Source organism: Alosa alosa, chromosome 13 (assembly GCF_017589495.1).
Source record: "Alosa alosa isolate M-15738 ecotype Scorff River chromosome 13, AALO_Geno_1.1, whole genome shotgun sequence".
NCBI classification, from domain to species: domain Eukaryota; kingdom Metazoa; phylum Chordata; class Actinopteri; order Clupeiformes; family Clupeidae; genus Alosa; species Alosa alosa.
Window position 1 is genome coordinate 26,635,830 of NC_063201.1, and position 25,007 is coordinate 26,660,836.

A 25,007-nucleotide genomic window follows, 5' to 3' on the forward strand; every position below is an offset into this window, starting at 1 on the left:
TTATACTAATGTCTATGGTGGTTTTACATGCTTGTTAGTAAAATGTCCCATTCCCATTTCATAGAATTTTGAAAGTTTAAATTATTATCATGATTAATTATTGTTGTTAGGCTATTATTATTAGGGATCCAAGTAGCACAGCTGCTGGAACCCTATTCTCATCAGTTTTTAGAAAGGGCTAAAAGTGTAAGTGTAAAAACCGTCAGGCCAAAATACAGCAAAACTGGCAGGTGGGTTCGAAACCTCGCCTGCTGCTACTTAGACGCATGAAATGGTCGGCTACACACTGACTGCAAGGTAATCCTGTAATAATTAAGTTTACGTTTTTTGCCAGTTTTTGCCATTATCTCTAAAACGGTTTGGCCTACGGAAAAAAATATTTAATAGTCTCTCAAGTCTTGCATGTTTGGACATCTACTGATCTAACGTGCCTCTAACCCTCATTGTTTTGATTTCTCTCTTTTAAAATGCCTACTTAAATCACTTTTCACACAGCCTGGTCCAGAATACTTATTGGACCCCACTAATTGCCAATAATCAAATAACCACACTCCCCATGCCCTCAAACCTGAAGTAGGCCTACTGCTCCTTAAAGTGGCCTTAGGAGAAGTTTGGCAATGCAGGCAGTCAGAGTCCTATCAGATCGGTCAGTCAGTCCAATAGATATAGGCTACTAGACAAAATTATAAAATATTTTGTTACAATATGCTGCCATTTTGCATATCACAAAGATCTTATAACATTCTCGCTGCTGTGAGAACAGCTTTACACGTCCCGCGTTACACTAACCTATCGTTGAAATACATCGACTGTATTGCCTTCTAGTGCGGTGGTAACATAGGGGTGGTAATGATGGATTGCTTGACCAGCCTGTAGCAACTTGAAACGACTACAGTCGGCGTGTGGGATTGGTCCAATTCAGCAAGGTTCCGCCTGGCTGGGGAAGGTTCATAATGCATTAGGCGGAAGTTACCCGGCACTATTTACTAGTTGCACCGCCAAGGGATGACTCGAATCCGAGCGGTGGAACAATTCTGAGTAATTGGGCTACGTTTAAAATCCAGATCCATCCTGATGGATGCGGCTATTAATTCGCCTCTTGACAGGTACATTCTAGTTTGTTTTGCACCCACTTCACGCATGAAATAAATCATAAAGTCACGGTATTTAAGAATGAGCCGTTTCGCCTAGCTTTGTGTGAGCTCCGCTCTTGAAAACCGATCCGGGCGCATAAAATCTAGCTACGGACCGTTAATTAACTGTGGTTAATTTTAATCATTATGCTCGCAGACGTGTTCGTTCATCACCTTGATGTGTATTTTAGAAGAAATATCCTATGTGCTTTAGTAATTGAACAATGGGTACCATCTATGATGACAAGAGTAGTCAGAACTAGGCTAGCTAACCCGCCCCGCGGAACTGCGCTGCCGCCATTTTCTAGCTGAAAAGATTATAGTTATATAGCCCTGAGTGGTAACTATTCACTAAATGCGGAATGTGAAGTAAATCTCTGTGTAATAGTTAGTTTTGGTTGTGTTGAGACTGGAATCCGGCTCAGTCATTGAGTATCTACTGCTAGCTACTTCGGTTGCGTAATCATCTGAGGCGCGTCTGCCCATCTGGGTTAGCAGATTGCGCCTATGTTTACAAACACGTAAGGTTAGGTAGTCCATGTGATGATCAGTGACTCATTTAGAGTGTATAGGCTTTGGTGAATCGAAATGTATACATCTTTGTTTTGGCCACAGTGAATTAAGAATATGCTAATCTAGCACATTATGTATGGTAAATCGCTGTGATCAAACGCAATTACGGTATAACGTTGTGAAATGTCTGTTTTTGTGTTAGCCTACCTTGGGCTGGGCTTATGGTTAATGTCGGCCAAGACCTGCAATCTACCCGTTTCCATTTTGTGTGGAGTTCCTTATTTATATCACACCCACTCTCTCCTAGCAGTTGTTTATCATGTGAACCATTTATAGACGACTATATGTGTGATTGGAAGCAGAAAATGACTTGTCAAAGTGCGAGTAGCTTATATGTGGATGTATGTGTGTGTTTAAATTAGACCTTAGAACAAAACTATAGCTTCAAGACAAATGAACGTTGCATGCAACATCAGCTGTGTAAATGTTCTTTTTAGACTGGCCTTACATTGATTTGTGAACGTTATTATAACAGGATAATCCCAATTAACCTTGGCATAATTGCAGTAATCACTAAGGGTTTATATTAAGGCCAGATATCACTTGTCCATCCCTAATATTGTTAATTGTCTATGTTAAAAATCAATTTTCAACTGTTTTTATCTAAATGCAATTTCCCTCCTTTTTCATCCACCCCATCCTCTACTCCCTGGACTTCCCCCGTTGTCTCGCTGCTGTGTGTGTGTTTCTGTGGCAGTGGCTCTCTGGGAGTGGGCCTGTCGCTCGTCGGCGGGATGGACCCCGGCATGATGACGGCCGGTGCCGGGAAGCGCATCCGTAAGCCCTCGCTGCTCTTTGAGGGCTTCGAGAGCCCCGCACTGCCCACCGCGCCCCCTCCGCCGCCCGCGCCGTCCGGCCCCACCATGCCCACGCAGCCGACCCAGCCCCCCGTCAGCGACCCCTCCCGGGGCGGCCGCATCACCAACCAGCTGCAGTTCCTTCACAAGGCCATGGTCAAGGCCCTGTGGCGCCACCACTTCGCCTGGCCCTTCCACCAGCCCGTGGACGCTGTGCGCCTCAACCTGCCGGTGAGTTTGTGTGACCGAGTGTAGCGGCTTTCTGTGGAGTTGTGTTGTGGCTCCATGTTTGGACAGCAAGTTCTGTGCCGCTACAGCGTGGTGTTAGGTCACTAATGCATGTCTGCAAAGTGATTACTGGGTCTCCTTCCACTTACTTACTTTCATTAAGGCTTATGTTATCCCTCGGCCACTGCATTCCTCAAGGGAGCGTCATCTGTCACTGCCGCCCCTACACACCCGGTGATCCAGAGTATTTTCATTTGTTGTTCCCTGATGGTGGAATGACTTACCAGAGTGCGGCCCCTTTCTATCTTCAAGAAGCTCTTGAGGATCCAGCTCTTCGGAGAGTACTGTCCTAACAACCCCAAAGGCCTAACACACACTCATCATGCACTCTCTCTTCCTAACACACTCTTCCTCCCTTCCCTCCTATCCCTCCTGCACTCTCTTCCCTCCTAACACACACTCATCATGCACTCCTTCCTCCTTCCCTCCTAACACACTCATCATGCACTCTCTTCCCTCCTAACACACACTCATCATGCACTCTCTTCCCTCCTAACACACACTCATCATGCACTCCCTTCCTCCCTTCCCTCCTAACACACACTCACTGCCTCCCTTCCTCTCTTCCCTCCTAACACACACTCATCATGCACTCTCTTCCCTCCTAACACACACTCATCATGCACTCCCTTCCTCCCTTCCCTCCTAACACACACTCATCATGCACTCCCTTCCTCTCTTCCCTCCTAACACACACTCATCATGCACTCTCTTCCCTCCTAACACACACTCATCATGCACTCCCTTCCTCCCTTCCCTCCTAACCCACACTCATCATGCACTCTCTTCCCTCCTAACACACACTCATCATGCACTCCCTTCCTCCCTTCCCTCCTAACACACACTCATCATGCACTCCCTTCCCTCCTAACACACACTCATCATGCACTCCCTTCCTCTCTTCTCTCCCTCTGTTCCCTTCTTCTTCCTTCTCCTTCTACCACCACCTCGTTCGAGTAGTTTGACCTCTGGTAGTGGTATTTGTTGGACTACCTCTGATGGTATTAGTTATTGTAGTAGTATTTATTGTAACCTAAGGTCTTTGCAATGTAGCTTGAATGATATTCCTGATTTTGTAAGTTGCTTAGGATAAAAGCGTCTTGAATGATTGCCAAATTAATTAAGTGTAAATGTGGCATCTGTTTTTGTTGTGCGGTGTGTAGAGTCTATATGTGCGACTCTAAGAGCTGCAGTGTGAACTGAAGTGTACTCTATCTCAGTGGCATTTGGTTTTGGATTTGTGCCTGTGAGCTATGTCTGCATACAGCATTATTAAAGTGCCCAGGGCCAATATTAGTTGAACTGTTGTAAGAGGTAGTTATTGTCTACATTTTGGTAGGTACTATGTGCATTGCTGGCAGTATCGCTGCAGCAAACTGCAGGTCCTCTGCTCCATTGATAGGTCCTCTGCACGCTAATGATTATTGTGTGTGTGTGTGTGGGGCTTGAGTGAGAGATCTTTATGGCTTTTGCTTGTCTTCTTGTTTGTTGAGTGTTGTGTGTTTGAGTGACAACTCAAAGTGGCTTGTTAGTCTGTAGATGCCAGTGACTTTAAATGGGCAGACCATGATGGTACATGCCAAGAGGGTGCAAGTGTGAGCACAAATAACGTTGTTGTGGTGTTCTTGGTCAGGACTACCACAAGATCATCAAGCAGCCCATGGATCTGGGGACCATCAGGAAACGTCTGGAGAACAACTACTATCGCAGTGCCAACGAGTGCATACAGGACTTCAACACTATGTTCACCAACTGTTACATCTACAATAAGGTAGGGGGCGGTGGTAGCATAGTGCTTAACGAGCTATAGCTAGCATGCAGTAGCCTGAAAGTTGTGGGTTCAATTCCCGGCTTACGCCGTTGTGCCCTTGAGTAATGTCTGCTAAATGAAGAAATGTAAAATGTAAAGGTAGATGAGAAGTCTTTCATACACACATTCACACAGGAATTCATTACAATGCTGCTGCTATGTTTACAGTACAGCTTTGCATTGTGGAGTTCTTTGCCTCCGGCCTTGTCCAATAATTCAGTAACTGGACACCTCCGGTGGCAGTCATCCCTTACATTCAATGAAGTTTGACAAGTTCTGGCACATTTGTGGAACGTGGTGTGGGGGGTTGATGTTTGAGAAGGTCTGGTCTGTGTTCCCCCAGCCCACTGATGACATAGTGCTGATGGCTCAGTCTTTGGAGAAGGCGTTCCTGCAGAAGGTGGCCCAGATGCCGGAGGAGGAGCTGGAGATCGCCCCGCCGGCCCCCCGCAGCAGGCCCACCAAGTCTGGGAGAGGCCGCAAGGGACAGCGGGGGATGCGCCATGGACATGGTAGGACCCACCTGCCTCCGGGGTTCAGTAGTCCGGTTATGATGACGTTAGGTTTAGGTGATAATTTAATTAATACGAATTATATTTTTATTTCAATCACAGTAGGCTAGTATATGTTGACATTTCAGCTTTGAAAATTAGTGTTCCCTCAAATACAATCTGTGCCCTTCTGCGGCAGAAAACTGATACAGCCACGGTGCTTGTCACCTTGTCACACACACACACACACACACACACACACACCGTGCACATCATGAATCAGAACAATCCTGCAACATGGCCGAATGACAGTACAGCTCGTTGTTCCCCAAATTATCATCAACACCGCAGTGCAAATTAAGTTCACTACTTATGCACGCAAAATAACAATCTTATAACAATCAATAACAAATCAACAGGCAACGTTATCAACAGTTAGCAGCAGGCATATAAGAATCTTAGCTGGTAAGCTAATGTTAGAACACAGCTGGATTGTTGTGGTTAGCTGCTGTTTGTCAACTACTCGCATATTAACTGTGACAAATGCTGCAACCAACCTCCTCGGAAATCGCTAATGCACCCTCTTATCACTGTACTCTCCAGCCAATAGTCAGTTGGATAAACAAAGTTACCACAGAGAGTTGCAGCGAATGGCTGTTTAGCCTTAAGAGTCATGAAGTCAGCTGGAGAAGTTAACAAAGTTACCTGCTAGAGTTGCAGCACAGGGGAGTAAGAGAAAGGAATTAGGAACCAGGGACATGGCAATAATCCAGCAAAAGGTAATGAAGAGATTTATTTTTTTTAACCAAAGTAGCTCTCTCTACTGCACTTTAAAGAAGGCATATAGTCGCGCTAGTAAGCACTAGGGGAGCAGTAAGAGGTTAGGTGCCTTGCTCAAGGGCACTTCAGCCATACTGGTCGGGGTTCAAACCGGCAACCCTCCGGTTACAAGTCCGAAGAGCTAACCAGTAGGCCACGGCTGCCCCTGTCAGAGTGTAATCGCAGTCTTTGCGGTTAGAAAATCGCGTTTGATCATATCGCAATATTATCGCAAATGCAATTAATCGTTCTAACCACTATGGACGTTTTGACAACCACTATGATTATGGTACATTCCTATGGGATTCCTCTGATGTGTCACAACATGATCGTACCAATTTCACATTGGCGGCAGACTGGAGTGTTGTAAGAGTGGTCATATGAGGATACATCTGCACAAATCCACCAATTTGCCCTTTGTTTTATATTTGTTAACTTGTTCCTCTTTATGATGTAATGAACAAACATCTGCAAAATGTTGAAATCAGTGTGCATTTATTCTGCACTACTTATCGCTTGCTGCGTCTCTGTGAATTCAGTCATCATCCTTGTCTTCATAGATTACCATGCCCTCTATCCATACGTTCCTGGCGGATTTGTTTTCTTTCAACTTTTTAAGTCCAAATATTTGTGCATCCCAATGCAGTTTAAGCTGTAAACAAAATGGCAAGCAACAAGCCAGTAGTCTGACAAATGAGCACACCTTGAGCTTTAGGCTGAACATCCCTCTTCTATTGTTTGGTAGTACACCCTTCTGATGTGTGTGTAGTACACCCCTCTGATGTGTGTGTGTGTGTGTGTGTGTAGCGCACCCCTCTGATGTGTGTGTGTGTGTCTGTGTGTGTGTGTAGTGCACCCCTCTGGTATGTGTGTGTGTGTGTAGCGCACCCCTCTGATGTGTGTGTGTGTGTAGTGCAGCCCTCTGATGTGTGTGTGTGTGTGTGTGTGTGTAGTGTAGTGCAGCACTCTGATGTGTGTGTCCTCTGTGGTCCTGTGCAGCTCCGGGGGGCGTGAGCACAGCTCACCAGGTGCCGGCGGTGTCCCAGTCGGCCTACTCCTCGTCCTCGTCCCCCGACACGCCCGACTCCCGCTACCCCACCCCCCCACAGACGCTGCTCACCAAGAGCCTGCCGCCACCCACCGTGCTCACCAGCCACGGCGTGCTGGGCCTGCCCCCCCACACCCAGCCCACCGCAAAGGTAACACACACACACACACACACACACACACACACCTGCTGCCACACCCTGTTACAGTCACACAGACTAATAGCCAGACTCTTTAGGGTTGTATCCACCACCCTGCCTATAAATAGTAGTGGCACTGAGCTGAGAAAAGGTCTAATGGTGGACTGTCCTGTACTATGCTGCAGGAAAGGTCTAATTACTCTTCTGTTGAAAATCACAATAGTGTCATTGCATTTAATCTGCAGTAACTGTGCAGTGACCTTAAGTATCATGTTTAAGTAGTGCGACCCTCTCCTTCAACTTAAATTACGTGTGTGTGTGTATGTCTGTTTCTATCATCGTGCAGAAGAAGGGTGTGAAGCGCAAGGCTGACACGACCACCCCGAGCACCATGGCCTACCCCCCTCTTGCGCCGCCGCTCTCCCAGGCCCGTGTGGGCGGCATGGGCAAGGGCCACGGCCTCACCCCGGACGCGCCGCTCTCCCTGGTGCCCGTCTCGGTGGTGGAGATGCAGCCGGGCGGGGTGGCACCGACGGGGGCCAAGATGCTCGGCCGGCGCGGGGGCAGCGGGCGGCCCATCAAGCCTCCACGTAAGGACCTGCCGGACTCGGTGCGGCCACCTCCTGGCGGTGCGCGGCGCAGGGCCAAGCTGAGCCAGCAGCTCAAGTACTGCAACGGCATCCTGAAGGAGCTGCTCTCCAAGAAGCACGCTGCCTACGCCTGGCCCTTCTACAAGCCCGTGGACGTGTCCGCGCTCGGCCTGCACGACTACCATGACATCATCAAGTACCCCATGGACCTCAGCCTCGTGAAGGTAGTGCAGCGCATACAAAAGGCAGTCATGACTTCTGAACCTACCAGACATTGAAAAACATGCATTACTACTGAAATGCATACAAAAACATGCATTACTACTGAAATGCATAAAAAAACATGCATTACTACTGAAATATGTATAAAAACATGCATGACTACTGAAACGTGTATAAAAACATGCATGACTACTGAAATGTGTATAAAAACATGCATGATCTCAACTGGAACATTAATCAGGTTCATCAAAAGACATGGTGTAAAATATGATCAGTTTGCACAGTGGGGGGCATCTGTGTTTAGCAGGGCCGCTCCTCGTGTCGCCTCTCTGTCCTCTCCTGTCTGTTCGCTCCTCATCTCGCCTCTCTGTCCTCTCCTGTCTGTTCGCTCCTCCAGAGGAAGATGGACGAGCGGGAGTACCGAGACGCACAGCAGTTTGCCGTGGACATCAGGCTCATGTTCTCCAACTGTTACAAGTACAACCCTCCGGACCACGACGTGGTGGCCATGGCTCGCAAGCTGCAGGTCAGTACTCCGCATGGGCCTCACCGTCAGCTGCCTGCTAGACAGGAAAATATTAGATTAGATTAGATTAGATTAGAGATAGACATTTGGTTGCACTACCCAGACTTATTGGAGTTACATTTGTCATTGTTACATTTTTGGTGGCACATGTGTTTATTTTTAGTGCCCTCATTTGGTTTAATGATAATTGAAGTGAAATGGCTAATTTCATTGTGTTGATGAGCAAGATGAACAAGATGCACCCTATTTATACGAGTTGATGATACTAGATGGCGAACAATCTCTTTTCCACGTGTTTCCACTCAGGATGTGTTTGAGTTCCGCTACGCCAAGATGCCGGACGAGGTCCTGGAGGAGGAAGATGAGGATCTGGCCGCCATGGCGGTGGGCCGCGGCAGCATGGGCATGCTGGGAAGGCACTCTTCCTCGTCTTCGTCCTCCTCCTCATCATCCTCCTCGTCGTCGGAGAGCGAGCCGAGCAGCGACAGTGAGAGTGAGAGCAGCCCCAGCTCCGACAGCGAGGAGGAGAGGGCCCACCGCCTGGCCGAGCTACAGGACCAGGTCTGCACACAGGTATGGGAACACACACACTCTCACACACACACTCTCACACACACACTCTCACACACACTCTCACACACACTCTCACACACACACTCACACACTCTCTCACTCTCACACACACACACTCTCACTCTCACACACACACTCTCACACACACTCTCTCACTCTCACACACACTCTCTCACTCTCACACACACTCACACACACACACACACACACGCACTCTCACTCTCACACACACACGCACACACACACACATACCAGTCGACAAAGAAAACACGATAAACCCACACTACCAGATAAGCAGGAGGCAGGTAGACTGGTTTTGGCATGCTAGTGGTAGCACATATTTTGCTAAACTAACTAATTGTTGACATAACTCAGACTCAGTTGAAAGATTACTTGCAATATGAGTGGTTCAAAGAAAGTGTCGGTAATGACTTCACACGGACTTTGATATGTTCACATTGACCTGAGGCTAGTCACAAATTCATAATTGGTAGCAAGTAGATGCTTATCATAATGGTACAAAACTGCTTTTGAATTACTTTGTAAATTAAAAAAGAGCTACGTTGTCAAAGAAAGTGAAGCTAATCTACTAGCCCATCTGATAACTGTTCATTTATTTTGTTGTTATGAGAGAGGTTTTAAGACTTGTAATATGCAATTAGGAATTAAAAAGATCTATGTTGTCAAACTGGTAGAAAGTGGAGCTAATCTACTAACTCATCTTATAACGTGTTAATTTATTTTGCTGTTATGAGAGGTTTCCAGACTTGTAATATGCAATTAGTAATGAAAAACTTCCGCATAACTTTCTTGAATCAGTCTTTACGTAATTGGCTGAAATGATATGTATGAAAGTAGTGGGAATTATCCTAAATATTAGATTTAGTTTTTCAATTATTTTGGGGAAATTGACCACTGTGATATATAATTGACTGCCGTGGGCGGCTAATGTTTGCTGTGTGTGACACTAATAAAAACAAGTTACACCATTAGTGTAATGAGAAGGTATTGATTTATTCTCTAATTAGCTATGTAAAGGCAGCCTAAGGCATAGCAAGCTTTTCATTATGACAAAATGAACTCTGTCTGGGCAGCAAGGCAAAAAGTCCTGATCACACAAATCAAGGTTTATGTTGAGTTGAACTTCTAACTTGTCTCAATATAGAGTAGATCTTTTAACACCGCCTGTTTCTTCTCATGTTTTAAAGAGGCTTTAGATTTGTATTCTGCCATGATTCCTTGGTGGTATATTTAATTATAGAGCCCACAGGCCAAGGTGAACACTTTAGTGATGTGTCTGTGTGTGTGTGTGTGTGTGTATGCGCACACGCACATGTGCATGGCAAGGACACGAGAGAGTGTTTTTTCTCAAGTGTGTGTGTGGTTACAATACTGTTAGTGTGTGTGTGTGTGGTTACAATAGTGTGAATGTGGTTAGAAGTGTGCATGTGTGTGTGGTTGAGTGCTCTAACAGCTCCTCTCCCTCTCCCCTCTCCTCTCTCCTCCCCCCTCTCCTCCCCTCTCCTCTCTCCTCTCCTCTCCTCAGCTGCGTGCGGTGCATGAGCAGCTGGCTGCGCTCTCCCAAGGCCCCATCATCAAGCCCAAGAAGAAGCGCGAGAAGAAGAAGGACAAGAAGAAGAAGAAGAAGTAGGACACTTAGAAGAAGAAGAATAAGAAGAAGAAGAAGAAGAAGGCGGACAAGCATAAGGCCGCCCCAAGAACCAACCAGGAGGGAGGAGTGGAGAGAGGGAAGCCTTGGCAGGCCGGGAGAGAGAGAGAGAGGGGCCTTGAGAGAGGGAGAGGGAGAGAGAGAGAGGGCGAGGGGCAGGGGAAGGCTGGAGAAGGTCAAGGCCACCAAGAGCAAGTCCAGCCGGGCCGCCTCCTCCACACAGGGCAAGAAGGGGGCGGCCAAGAAGAGCAACAAGACCAACAAGTGAGTCAACCAGCCTCGCCCTGCCCAACCCCCTCCCCTATCTATCTATCTATCTCTCTATCTCTCTCTATCTATCTATCTATCTATCTATCTCTCTCTATCTATCTCTATCTCTCTCTATCTTTGTTTGGTTATTTTTGGTTGATTTTCTTTCTTTTTTATGTCTCTCTCCCTTCTTTCCTGTCCCCTCTGTTATCTGGTGTGGTCATCCTGTCCCTCTGTCTTGTTATCTTCTCTCTTAATAGCCCTGTCCTTATGTCCCCCTCTTCTCCTGGGCTCGTGCCCTTATTTGGTTGTCTGATGCGGTGGCGTGCCCATTTAGTCTAAATGCTATCTGCTTAGCCTCTGCCTCGGTACTGATCTGCTGACCGCTAGACTGACCATCATTCCCACCACCAGCATCAGCTTTGCAGGACATTAGGGCCTGTGTCTACAAATCGAGTTTTTTGTGTTGATAGTTCCCCCTTAACTTAATTTTCAGAGTGCTTCGGTCAAGTGTTTATTGTTGCTAGGTTACGGTCGTCCAGAGAGAAGTGACATTGACGAGGCCAGCGCTGTTGTAAAAGCGCTCTGAGCACTGCAGAAAAAAAAAAACGGTCAGCGCCGAGAGCTTTTTTCGCCGCCAAGGGCACTGAGCACTGTGAACGCTGAACTTCATAGGATTTGAGTAGAAAATAGCCGCCATTGGCGCAAAAAACGGGATTGGTGGACACACAGGACCTTATTCTGTCTGCTCTGTACTTATTGTACTGCTTTTGTAGTCAACAGAATAGTTGTGAATACTTGTTTGACCTTGAAATGTTTTATCATCTTTAATGTGAAATGATGTGCAGAATGTGGCCTGCTCTGGCCTGTACAATGGTCCAGGACAACACAAGACACGAATAAATGGAGCAGAGATGTTTATGAAAGTGATATTACATGAAGATGAATATTAATATGATAACCTGTGTATTACATCATGTAATTGAGTTGTAGTGTGTTCCAGCACATGCCATTATGTGGCATAAGCAGCGCTGTGTGTTAAACCTCCACCTCCTCCCCAACAGGCCTGCCAAGAAGAGCCAGGTTCCGGTGTACGCGCTGCCGCACTACGACTCGGAGGAGGAGGAGGAGACCAGCCCCATGTCGTACGACGAGAAGCGGCAGCTGAGCCTGGACATCAACAAGCTGCCGGGCGAGAAGCTGGGCCGCGTGGTGCACATCATCCAGGCGCGCGAGCCCTCGCTGCGAGACACCAACCCCGAGGAGATCGAGATCGACTTCGAAACGCTCAAGCCGTCCACACTGCGCGAGCTCGAGCGCTACGTCATGACCTGCCTGCGCAAGAAGCCGCGCAAGCCCTACGGTCAGTCTCACACACACACACACACACACACACACACACACACACACATACATACTAGGGGTGGGCGATATGGACAAAAAATAATATCTCTATTTTTTTGTGATTTTGATGATAACGATAATTAGTCGGTATCCTTTAAAAAAAAAAATTGTAAAAGTTACTTCACAGCTCATTATTTAGTGAATCGGGGAGCAGTAAGGGGTTAGGTGCCTTGCTCAAGGGCACTTCAGCCGTTCCTACTGGTCGGGTATTGAACCGGCAACCCTCCGGTTACAAGCCTGAAGCCCTAACCAGTAGGCCACGACTGCCCCCCACACACGCTCTCAGTCTCACTCTCATGCACACACACGCACGAGCGCTCTCTCGGTCTCACTCTGTCAGTCTCACTCTCATGCACACACACACACACACACACACACACACACACACACACACACATATACAAACAGTTGAGAGACCGGAGATACCTCTTAGAATAACACTGTCTCGTTCCTTTCATATACTTCTGAGGACTGTGTTCTGGAGGGAGTGAGCAGAAACAGTGTCTAATAGAAACCTATGAAAGTTCCAACCCAGAGCTCTCACCCGCGCGTCCTCACACGTGTGTTTTGTGTGTGTTTTGTGTGTGTGTAGTGGTCAAGAAGGCAGGCGGTGGGAAGTCCAAAGAGGAGCTGGCGCTGGAGAAGAGACGAGAGCTGGAGAGGAGACTGCAGGACGTCAGCGGTCAGCTCAACTCCGCCAAGAAACCCCAGAAGCCCAAGGGTGAGTAGCTCTCACACACACACACACAGAACTATACATCAAATTGAAACCACACACACACTTACTCACTCTCATTCAGACTGCCCTGTCTAGACGGCTAAAAGAGCTACAGTTCCTCTGTTACAACAGTTCCTCTGTTGTATCCACGCTAGGGGCTTTGCATCGCGCACACACACACACACACACACTTCTGCCTAGACATCTCTTGCTCCCGTAGTTCCTGTGGCTGTGTGTGCCTGCGCAGGAGACAAATGGTGAATATTTAATGGTGGTTAAACGCCCGCTCTCCCTGAATCTCATCCTCACTGTGCATCTTAAACTTTGCTTTCCCTCCATGGAGCCCACCTCAGTTAGGGTGCTCTCTCTCTCTCTCTCTTTCTCTCTCTCTTTCTTTCTCTCTTCTCTCTCTCTCTCTCTCTCGGGCACATCCAAAACAAACTGACTGCCTTTTGATAACAAATGTTTTGAGAAAATGATGGCGTAGTGTTTTGTGTATGCGTGTTTTGGACTGACCTCTGTCCCTCTCTCCTCTCTGTCCCAGTGGAGAAGCCCAGCGCGGCGGAGCCCCACCCGGTCCCCTCCCGCCTCAGTGCCAGCAGCTCCAGCTCGGACTCTTCGTCCTCCTCGTCCTCTTCCTCCTCCTCCTCCGACACCAGCGACTCAGACTGAGCTGCCCCTCCCTACAGGAAAAGAGGCGGCGTGAATGTGTGAGGGAGAGAGCGAGAGTGGGGGAGACTGACAGAACTCAGGGAGCAGACCAGGCTTGTTGCTACCCCACAGGGGGGCAGTTAGAGACCGCTCCTTCCCAGCTTCTGCGGAGGAGGTGGAACAACCCCCTAACACCCCAGTACCCCCCTCTCCCCCAGCAGAGTATCGGGGCAGGGGGGGGTTCCCTTACCCAGAGGCCCCCACTTGGCAGCCTGCCCTCCTGCTTTCTGTGTAAATAGCTGTACAGATTATAAGGAATATAATTTTCTTTCATAAAGAAGCATTTTAAGGAGCAGCCCATAGTGGGAGAAGAGAGGAGAGGAGAGAAGAGGAGAAGAGAGGAGGGAAGAGGAGAGGAGAGGAGAGAAGAGGAGAAGAGAGGAGGGAAGAGGAGAGGAGAGGAGAGAAGAGGAGAAGAGAGGAGGGAAGAGGAGAGGAGAGGAGAGGAGAAAAGAGAGAGTGTGGTGGGGACATCTGGACACTTGTTTCTTTTTCTGAGCTCAGTCAGCAGCTGGAGACCCAGAAGATTTCCTTTTCTTTTTGTTGTTTTGTTTGTTTTACTTTTGTTTTCCCCTGTTTTTCCCCCCGTGTTAATGCTTTCAAACCTGACCCCTGGAAAGATCCCTGTGCTGCAGGTTTCAAACCTGACCCCTGGAAAGATCCCTGTGCTGCAGGTTTCAAACCTTACCCCTGGAAAGATCCCTGTGCTGCAGGTTTCAAACACTTAAGAGCATCTCAGCTGGGCTCAAGCTTGTGATGTTGCATTGCTTTAGGTAGGACGGTCATCTGTCTGGGGACATAGGAAGCCCTTGCTGGAGTGGTTGCAATTGGTGGTCACTATGATAAAAGTCAGATGAACATGTCGGTGAGATGGTGAATTTCATTTCAGATGCACATGTTTGTTGTGGGTGGAGAGTTTCTTTTAGTTCACGATGGAGGTCATTTAAAGTCATAGCCTATGTCTTGTCGATCGATCACCTCCAACATTATGTGACACCTGAAAATCTAATGTCGTATGATTCTCCTGTCACAACCATTCTGAAATGAAAGTCCTCTGTGTGCTATCAGTGAAGTGTTTTAGCTTGTATATCTGTCCCCTTTGTACTGTGTGTGCATCACTTTGCTCCAGCTATTTGATGTGTATAATAGACAAAGCTATTCATTTTCCCCCCATTGTTTTTTGCTCTGTCCTGTCAATTTTTGTCCATACCTGTTGTTGTTTTAAAAAACAAAAAAAAACAAGGATCTGCTATTAGTTTTGTTTTGGGTTATTTTTTCCATCGTTGTCTGGTTTTTGACTTGGCCTGTTATGGCAGAAGCTATTTTGTTGTTGTTGTTTTCATAAGACCACTCTCACACCTCACATCTCTCTCTGAACCACAGATATGTCACCTGTGTCTGGGGGTCGGTACTGTAAAAAAAAAAAAAAAAAAAAAAGAGGAAAAAAAGTTGGAGTTGGAGACTCTAGCGTCAGCTTGCCTGAACTAGAGAGGATGGTGCTAGTTTACGCTTGATTTTTATGCTTGACTTGGCGAACTGTATTATTTGTACTATGTTAACTCAGGACAAGACACATTCATTGCTAACGTAATAGCAAGGACACATGTATAGTAAAAAAGACTTCAGAACTGGTCTTCACACCATTCCTTGTATAACAGTTGTACTGTAGATCATGTTTCTATTTGTGTCTTCTAGTTTTGTTTTGTTTTTTTCCCTCCCTTTTTCAGTGTAAAAAAACAACAAAAAAATGTTAGACTATCTGACTCTCCATTGTTGAGTTTTTGGATATTGTACAACCTCGGTTAATATAGCTTCTGGCTGCATCAACAAACATCTCGTCTGTACATATTAAAAGAGATTTTGTTCTTTAAAAAAGCTTTTTTTCTTCTTTGCCATTGTCTGTTCAGAGGGTGTTTGGGCTTGAAAGTAATAAGGCAGATTTTCCTTCAAATGGAATTCATATTTAATAGAACTATGGGGCATAATTTGCTGCTTGATATTCTGCCCCCCCCCCTGCTCTTTCCTGTTTCGTTACCAAATGCTGCCTTCCATCAGTCTTTTTGCCACTGGATTAATACTGCCACAACAGCAGCCTTTTTAAAGGTGTGCCCTTATAGTCTTCATTATTTGAACAGTTATCAGTTGTACAAACTCTTCAGCCAACAGCGTGAGCACATCACCCACAGGAATTGGGTAGACAAATTTTGCAGAGTAATAAACAGTAATAAGCTCCGAGTTTGTGAGCTTATTGATCCCCTATGAGCAGAAACTATTGCTGATGATTAGCTATATTCAGGTGCCAAAGTAAATAATTATCTTCCTGGATTGGAAGCTCTGTTGGCCTGTCTGTATATTAGATACTTGTGTTCCTTTGGCCTCCTTAATGATCAAGAAACTAAACTCACAGTGCCATCATGTGGGTGTGAAATTGAATAGCTTTCAGTGACACCATTTGCATTTATGCTCAGCTTCGGTTTATCCACTTCCTGGTGCATCGGTGGCCGAGTGCCACAGGGGGGCGCTGACGGGTCAGAGGTACCTTGCCCAAGCATTTTGAGGTGCCTTGAGCAAAGTCCTTTTAGGCAAGTCCCTCCACTCGGCGGCCATATTGCAATGCTTTTTGGGCACTTATCGGGCGTCTATTTCGGCAGAAATGTGCCTGTGCAAGGCTTCATGACACCAACCTTGCTCCAGCGGCGAGATCACAACACAATGTATTCACATAAATCATCACATGATCATTCCTGGATGCAGGAGCCCGGTGCCCTTGGTGATGCAGCACACGGAGAGCAGAGTTCTGCAGTCCAATCCATCCCAAACTGCCGCCACAGATGAAACTCCTACTTCAGCCCAGCACTCCCCCACATCAGGCTACATGTGCTGTGCTAATTATAGATGCTTCATGGCATGTCATGCCGGGTGAAGACGAATTCGAGTGCTCTGGTACACATCTGTTCAACAGCCACCAAGGGGCAAATAAGGGACTGCTTTCAAAACTACAGTAACACTGCTACTTCACAGAAAGATAAACACATGGAGGTTTAGAATTAAAAACACTTTTTTTTAGAATTAAAAACACTTTTTATTAGGAATGACACTGAAATTGTTGTAAAATGGTCTGATTGGCCTTGTGAGTGAATGAAGATAACTATTACAATTTGTGGAGTGGTGTTATGTATATAAATATACATCTTTTAAAAAATCATGAGAACCAACCAACTAAGCATATATACATTTTAGATGCCTTAAATAAAAAGGCTTAGTGAGTACTCAAAGCACTCAGACAATTCTTTTTTTAGTTTCTTTCTTCACTTTACTTGCATGGAGAGAACTGACCAAAATACCCACCCTGAAAACTGATGTGTCTCGTACTTATTCTATATAACTGGAGAAATTACTTCAAACAGACTAATGACTGTGGCTCGTACCATTACAGGTCAAATGTCATTACAGGCATATGTATGATTTTTGTGTACTTTTGATTATTGCAAGTAAAGTATGAAGAGTGAAAAGAAAAGAAAACAGTAACAAAACAATGAGAAATGAAAGACGTGTGTCTTAAATAATAATAACTGCAAGCTGTAATGAGAAAAAATGGACTTCCTCCACACCATAATCACAATGAAAACTGAATTAAATAAAATATCTATCTTTTCAAGTGCAATGCCTAGATGAGGTTGGCCAAAAGCCCACACTAACTAACTTTTTTGTCACCAAGATGTTTTAGCCTTCTTTGATTTGCTATCCCCAATCCTTTTCAGTCGATGTTCAGGCTAATATGGGCTCACTGAAGAACTTTTGACCACTGGCATCTGCAACTTAAAATTCGATAAGGCCTCTTGCACCTAGCCGCTGGTCTCCTCCGCAGCGTTGCGATGGATGGAGGTGTTCTGCTTCTTCACAAACTCGGCGTACAGACCCCCTCTCTGGACCAGCTGGTCGTGGGATCCCTCCTCCTGGACCTTGCCGTCCTGGAGGAAGACGATGTGGTCGGCCCTCTCCACAGCGCTCAGCCGGTGGGCGATCAGAAGCACGGAGCACTGCAGCTCCTTTCTCATCTTAGCCAGAGCTTTGTGGACCTATAGGACACGCACAGAGTCTTAGGGGCAGTGGTAGTGTAGTGGTTAAGGAGCTGGGCTAGCATGCAGTAGTGTAGTGGTTAAGGAGCCGGGCTAGCATGCAGTAGTGTAGTGGTTAAGGAGCCGGGCTAGCATGCTGTAGTATAGCGGTTAAGGAGCCGGGCTAGCATGCAATAGTGTAGCGGTTAAGGAGCCGGGCTAGCATGCAGTAGTGTAGTGGTTAAGGAGCCGGGCTAGCATGCAGTAGTGTAGTGGTTAAGGAGCCGGGCTAGCATGCAGTAGTGTAGTGGTTAAGGAGCCGGGCTAGCATGCAGTAGCCTGAGAAATTGTGGGTTCAATTCCCAGCTGCCACCATTGTGCCCTTGAGCAAGGCACATATCACTGAACTATTCTCTGGGGAGACTGGTCCTTAATAATTTTGAATTGCTTTAGACCAAATTAAGAGTGAGTAAGAGTGAGTGACCAGTGAATGATACAAGGACATACATTTGTAAACCCATACAATCTGATACAAACTAAAGCAACACAGGTCAACTAACTGTCAGATGACCAGTTAAGCTATTTAAAGGGAACCAAACGGAATATTCTGGATTTCCCCACTCACCCCTTCCTCGCTCCTTGTATCTAGTGAGCTGGTCGCATCGTCCAGCACAAGAATCTTTGGCTTGCGGACGAGAGCTCTGGCAATGGCTATGCGCTGCTTCTGACCACCAGAGACCATGTCGCCTTTGGAGCCAGCATCTTTGAAAAAAACATAAAATACATTTCAACAAAAAACACTTTCAAGGACTAGCATCAGACCTCAGTACAAGGCAACTTGGGCAAATAACAAGGCAATAATACACTGTCAACTTCAAACTCTCATCCACTCCCTGAGACTGACCTGTGTTGTAGCCATTCTGCATCTTCATGATATCCTCATGAACATAGGCACTTTTGGCCGCCTGGATCATATCCTCGTCAGAGGCGTCCTCTATGCCATATTTTATGTTCTCCTTCAGACTGCGGGCAAACAGCTTGGGTTCCTGACTCACCACACTTATCTGGGGCAGACACAAAGACATTGATGCACTCAATTCAAAACACAATATGAATACGCTATCAAATCAAATAAAGTTAATGTAAACATTTAAAGGGAATGTTTTTACTCACTGTAAAACACATTACGACATAAACCTAGTTTTAGATTAAATTGAAATGAATGTTTAATATGTTCTAATAAATGTTCATGAGTTTACACTTAGTGAAAGTTAACTTTCAGAAACTGTATCAAACAGACTGATTGATACACTAAGCAGTGCTGAATGGGACTCTGGGGCACCTTTTGGTGTAAGTACTCGTCCTTGTAGGACTGCAGGGGCTCTCCGTCCAGCAGGATGCACCCCTGTTCGGGCTGGTAGAACCGCTCCAGCAGGTTCACACACGAGCTCTTCCCACCACCGGAGGGACCCACCACCGCCGTCATCTGACCCGGCTTCAGCTCCAGAGACAAGCCCTGCAGAGAGAGGAGAGCAGAATGACAGAAGGAGATGGGAAAGATGAAGTGAACACGAGGGGGTTAAAGTCAGAGGTAGAGGAAAAGAAGTGAGTGAGTTTTTTGTTTAACATTTACAAGAACTACGTCTACTCTCTCTCTCTCTCTCTCTCTCTCTCTCTCTCTCTCTCTCTCACACACACACACACACACACACACACACACACACACACACACACTTACCTTCAGTATAGCTGGCCTCTTTGGATAAGAGAAGGTAACATTTTGGAACTGCACATGTCCATGAAGTTTTTGTGGTGCCAAAGTCCCGTCAGGCGGTATCTCAGGAGTCCGATCCACATATTTAAAAATCTTCTCTGAGGCACCTATGGCCTTCTTCACATGTGGGTAATAATTCATCAACACCTGCAGCACAAGGAATTCAAAACAACAACAAAAGCATTAAGCATCTATTTACACTGATTTGGGATGCATAGGGTTTAAAGCTCTCTGAAACATATTTGATTTGTACATCCCGTCTGCAGAATTATCAGGAATTCATTGGACTGACCAGACTCAGGAAAAGGAGGAAGTAGTGGCAACACATTTCTTTTTCAAATCTTGACTGACAACAATCAAGGTTACCAAAGCGACCAAAGTCTTTTTGAGTTGGCATGCCGGCGCAAGCCTGTTTGGGCTTATCTGGCCAGTTTGTTAAGATGAGCAGTTTTAGATCCCACAACAACCATGTCTGTCCACAGAACTCACAACCCCAGAGGCAGCAATGAGTGCGTGGGGTGTGATTCATTTGACTGTGTGGGGATGTTACCTCCCTGTGTGGGGTGTGATTCATTTGGCTCAGTTGGTATGTTACCTCCACTGCACTGCTGAACTGCAGCTCATACAACACAAAGGACACTAGGTCTCCACTGCTGACATCATCTCCGGTCACCAGGCGTCCTCCGTAGTACAAGATGCTGACCTTAAGAGCCAGACTGGACATCTAGATAAAGACAAAAATGCCATTTGTTTAGCCTTAACCTAATATGTATCTTCAGGACATAATACTCTCTACTGTTATATTCATAATTGATATAAACATATTCATAGCCAGCATATTCAGCTAAAAATAGTAGCGAATGGAATGAGGAGTCATCTTACACTGTTGGTCCATGTGGACACTGCATAGGCTGCTGCTTCTTTCTTGTTGAGGGAGTAGGTCTCCTCCAGTCGCTTCTGGTAGCGTTCTGTCTCCCCGTCCTCGTTAGCGAAGCTCCGCACTGTCTTCATGGACGAGAAGGTCTCCATGGCAACTTCATTAGCCTTAGCCAGAGACGCTTGAACGTCCTTGGACAGTTTCTGGGGTGAGAGCAAAGACACACCATGTGAAGTCTCAACAAAGCAGTCCACTGCTGCTCTTTATTCATCTCTATGTCTAAATATCACAAACTCACTGAGCATTTCAGACGACCTTATCAACTGTCATATGGCCGTAAATGGCTAACTACACATACTAATAATACATATTACGCATGAGGGTGACTCAAGAGATGTTCTTGGGAAACAACACTATCTACATCCAAGGACATCTGCATTTAGACTTTTTTTGCCACTAAACACACAGGCATAACTCCACAGGCTCACCTGATAGAACTTTCCGGAGATCTCTGGGATGACCCAGATGATGGGCAGCCCCATGGCGGTGAAGAGCGACAGCTTCCAGGACAGGTTGAGCATGAAGCCGAACAGGAAGATCACCCTCCAGAAGTACCACATCAGCAGACTCAGCTTCTCACTCAGCGACTCGCTCATGGTGTTGGTGTCGGTCGTGATGCGCGACACGATTTCACCTGTGCTCAAGCAAGGGGAGCACAGGCTGAAGTGAAGCATGTGCATGGGAAGATCTGTTTCATGTCTAAGATTTGTCTGTGAACTGTGAGGGACAGATCTTTTGAATCTCCCAAAGACAAAGACAGCAGCTAGACTTCAGAAGACACTGACCAGAGTATCATTTATTAATCTTTACCATTAAATGAGCAATTAATAATACTCTACCAGTATTGTTCACTCAATGGCATCCTTATACTGAGAGGTGAATCGGCAAGAAAAGCAGACTTAAAGGAGCAATCTGGCCATTTTTTACATAGATCTCCATTTCTTGAGGTCACCAAGTACTGTCGGTACAACACTCTGGAGGTATGTTCATGAGCCCCCATGTTCATACCCCCAGAGTGTAGCGCTGTGGCTGCTTTAGCTGTTGGCTGCAGTAACTCGAGCTAGGTGAAACCGACCGTTTTCATACCGAGAGTATTCGTGACCTCGAGAAACGGGGATCTATGAGAAAAATCGCCAGATATCCCCTTTATATACCGTATGAACAATTATGTATGCTAAAACTATGGTAAAATAATTCTTCACAATTAATTACGCGATCAGATTTAAAGAAACTGTTGGTTGCTTAAGACTACTCCATGAGAACAACTGTGTTCCATAATAGTATGCCGTGGGTAACACCCACCTGTAGTTGACTTGTCAAAGAAGGCGATTTCCTGTTTCAGCACAGACTGGAAGACCAGACCCTGGATAAATGTGTGTATTTTGCTCATGGTGACGTTGTATATGAGGTCACACACAAACTCACACAACGCACTGCAAACAGAAGGAAAGGGAATATGATACAGACGTTTTAGTCTACACTTTATCATGCGTATTAGCCCTATTACCATCTGTTCAAAGTTTGCATAGTTAAAATGAGTTTTAACTCATTTGTTAGGGTTTGTTAGGGTTCTGCCAACACTAGCAGGTAGCCCTAAGCAGTCTCTCACCTCATGATGGTAATCACAGACATGACTGTGATGGCATGAGAGAAGGCCTCAGGCTCATCCTCATTCATGATCCAATCCGTCATTTTCCCTGTGTAGTGAGGAATAGCCATCTCGCCTGATATCAAACATAATATCACAATTAAGAATGAGTACAGAGCACTGGCAGATCTGTCCATTCAATATGAATCCTTAACACCCTGGTGTGAACATTATGATTACAGCATTACGGTATATTATGTAACCTTCCCACTAGCGTTCCCACTTTCACTTTCATTATAAAATAGTTTTCTACTCCTCAGAAAAAAGTTCCTGGTCAGAAATTAAGTGCATTAAAACTCAAAAGGCGAGTGAGTAGAACATTAGGCAATATGAAATTACCAGCTTGATGGGATGGGATGAAACACAGTTGAGACAAGACATTTTCTTATTTTCAGATTCTACATTCCTGTGAATGATTTACTGAGCAGTACGTGTAATAATCATTCAGGCCTACCCAGTGAGGAGACAATCACTAAGGTCATGACAGCAGTAAAACGCAGGGCATGCGGCCTCATGTATCCCAGCAGTCTTTGCAGGGAGGCCCCATTCTTTTTGGTAGGTTTTTGCGTCTCCTTCGACAGAATGTTTGGCATATAGCGTATCCAGAACAGCAAGGACACAGCAATCACCACATAACTCTGCAGTAACTGTAATTTTTCGACAGAACCACAGGGTTAGTTCAAATGACACTTTGCAAGTGTCATGTTATTACATTTCACTACATGTCATGTAGACTACTGTATTGTCATGATACTCCTAACAGGTCTAACAAACTCAGCAGTGATCAGATAACAACTGATAAGCATAATTTAAAGCTATTCAGTATTGCACATCATTGTATACATGTGTATCAAAGTGTATATTGTAGATTGTAGTGCATATTTATACCGCTTCCCAAGAATGCCATCCCCACAGCCTCTCCACGGCCGACCTTCCGATGGTCCAGAGAAAGGTGATGTAAGCTGGAGACAAGAAGCTGAAAACACAGACGGTCTGGATCCCTTCAAAGCTCTTCATCCAGGGCAAGGTGCCAGGGTAGGTGTAGGTGAGGAAAAGGAGGGCAAAGGCTCGGAGCAGTCCCCCAGCCCAAAGAACCACAAAGGGATGTGGGATGAGGAGGGGGGAAAGCTGGGCCTGGCGAACACCTAGCACCACACACACATCCACTAGCAAAAACAGTAGTGGCGAGAGATACGACATTTTCTGCATCCCTACAAGGCACAGGCTAAGGCTGTGCAGTAACTCTGTAAAAAGAAACAACAGGAACAGCTATAAGTCGTTGGCCATAGTGGAAAGGGTTCGAAAAGCAAAATAGATTGCATTTATGTGGCGTCTGCATTCAAATCTACTTGTGTCAAGCGGATGTAGAAGACGCAACACTTTCACTTTCAGTTAAAATATCAACTAAAATGTATTGTTTTAAACATCGTCAGGGTGTCACTAGACCCAAAACTATAGTCCTACTGGGGCACAGTCCAATCTAATGATAATAACAATAATCTGCTGCCAAACAGGCAAATTTAAAAACCTAATTTATTTACTGAGGCACAGCAGTTCAATACTGGGACACCTGCCCCAGTAAAAAGGTTCTGATGCCCCTCTCGCTATTTTATCCGTGGACATGGCATACCTGTATCTTTATTTTACAGTGTAGGTTAGATTTAATACACAGAATCCCAACGTCAATTCGATGCAACTTACATTGAAAAGAGGAAGTGAATTGACTGTCCTGTCCTTCGCCTCTCTGCACCTCTGCAACTTGTAGTAGGCTAGGCTACGGCAAAATTAGAGAATATCACCGTCTTTCCACCGACTACAAGGATGACACGACCCTACAGCAAACTTCTGGCTGAGTACATCTCGATTAGGCTATTAGAAATATCGCACGGTCTGTCTTTTGTTGTGGGACTTTCCATAAGGCAAGAAACCGAAAGTAAAAGCTGACAAAGACGTTAGACTTTGGCACGCCCCCATTACGTTATGCTGCATGGGGGCTAAACTATCCAGGGCAAATGTAATGCATTGATGCAAATGATCTCGATGTTTTACTTTGTAGATAAATTAAAACGCAAATGCGTTACTTCCGACACAGTGAAATAGTTTTTTGGAGTTAACCACGTCACGTGTTGCCTTTTAACCAATCAAATTACTGCAATGCTTCCAACCCACTGCAACGTGAGCCGAGCTGTTCTGACTCAGAGCAGTAAAGTGCGACATCAAGTGGTTACTTGGTCACCGACAGTCATGTAACCTAACGTTCATTGACAATGTTGACTGATGCACATCTTTATTGTGATGAATGTTTAAGGCTGGAAGAGATTAAAGGAGTCATTTTGGACTGAATACGAGCAAGAATGAATATGTTACCATTATCAATGACTGTTGAAAGCAAACAGGTGGTGTTAGGCCCTACCTGAAAATACCTTTGCAATCCACCAGGGAGGATTCTATGACATGTTCATGAACTATTAACTACATGTCAGATACAAATATTATGGTCTCTGTACTCCACGAGCACCAGTCTGTTGACTGCAGTACAACCTCAAGGGCACACACAACATGGAAATAAACGTTCAGGCAGTGCTGAGGACATGGAGCTCAAATATTCAAATGTTGAGCATGCCAGGTGGGTAATTTCAGCTATACTCACAGAAAATAAGTTCCTTCCTTGTGCTATTGGTTTGGGACATCCCTCAGTGGCAGGTTAACAATCAAGCCAAATTATTATTGTGACAAGATGAAGTAGGATACAACAGCAATGTAAAATAGGCTCAAGACAGCAGGATCCACAAAGCCAGGCCCTTCTTCACGGTGCAGCATACGATGCCAG

General features: G+C 45.7%; 2 protein-coding genes and 1 long non-coding RNA gene across 3 annotated transcripts; 1 reads left to right on the forward strand and 2 right to left on the reverse strand.

Moving 5' to 3' along the window:
* Nucleotides 1-999: 999 nt before the first annotated feature.
* On the forward strand, nt 1,000-15,635 carry brd2b (bromodomain containing 2b). Its single transcript, XM_048260972.1, has 13 exons — nt 1,000-1,106; nt 2,404-2,734; nt 4,425-4,562; nt 4,945-5,113; nt 6,911-7,110; nt 7,445-7,912; nt 8,308-8,436; nt 8,743-9,009; nt 10,556-10,656; nt 10,772-10,942; nt 11,992-12,290; nt 12,924-13,052; nt 13,594-15,635. Exons 1-13 carry the CDS (start codon nt 1,075-1,077, stop codon nt 13,719-13,721), a joined length of 2,562 nt encoding a protein of 853 aa, XP_048116929.1. The 5' UTR covers nt 1,000-1,074; the 3' UTR covers nt 13,722-15,635.
* On the reverse strand, nt 2,752-3,624 carry LOC125305911. Its single transcript, XR_007195473.1, has 3 exons — nt 3,574-3,624; nt 3,533-3,535; nt 2,752-3,124 (listed from the first exon to the last, which is right to left on the reverse strand). It is a non-coding gene; the product is annotated as an uncharacterized LOC125305911 (long non-coding RNA).
* A 1,189-nt stretch (nt 15,636-16,824) lies between the features above and the next one.
* On the reverse strand, nt 16,825-24,297 carry tap1 (transporter 1, ATP-binding cassette, sub-family B (MDR/TAP)). Its single transcript, XM_048261847.1, has 13 exons — nt 23,879-24,297; nt 23,066-23,421; nt 22,632-22,824; nt 22,139-22,253; nt 21,832-21,962; nt 20,958-21,163; nt 20,475-20,672; nt 20,188-20,316; nt 19,557-19,739; nt 19,161-19,334; nt 18,723-18,882; nt 18,444-18,580; nt 16,825-17,839 (listed from the first exon to the last, which is right to left on the reverse strand). Exons 2-13 carry the CDS (start codon nt 23,384-23,386, stop codon nt 17,606-17,608), a joined length of 2,181 nt encoding a protein of 726 aa, XP_048117804.1. The 5' UTR covers nt 23,387-23,421; nt 23,879-24,297; the 3' UTR covers nt 16,825-17,605.
* Between the last annotated feature and the right edge of the window lie 710 nt (nt 24,298-25,007).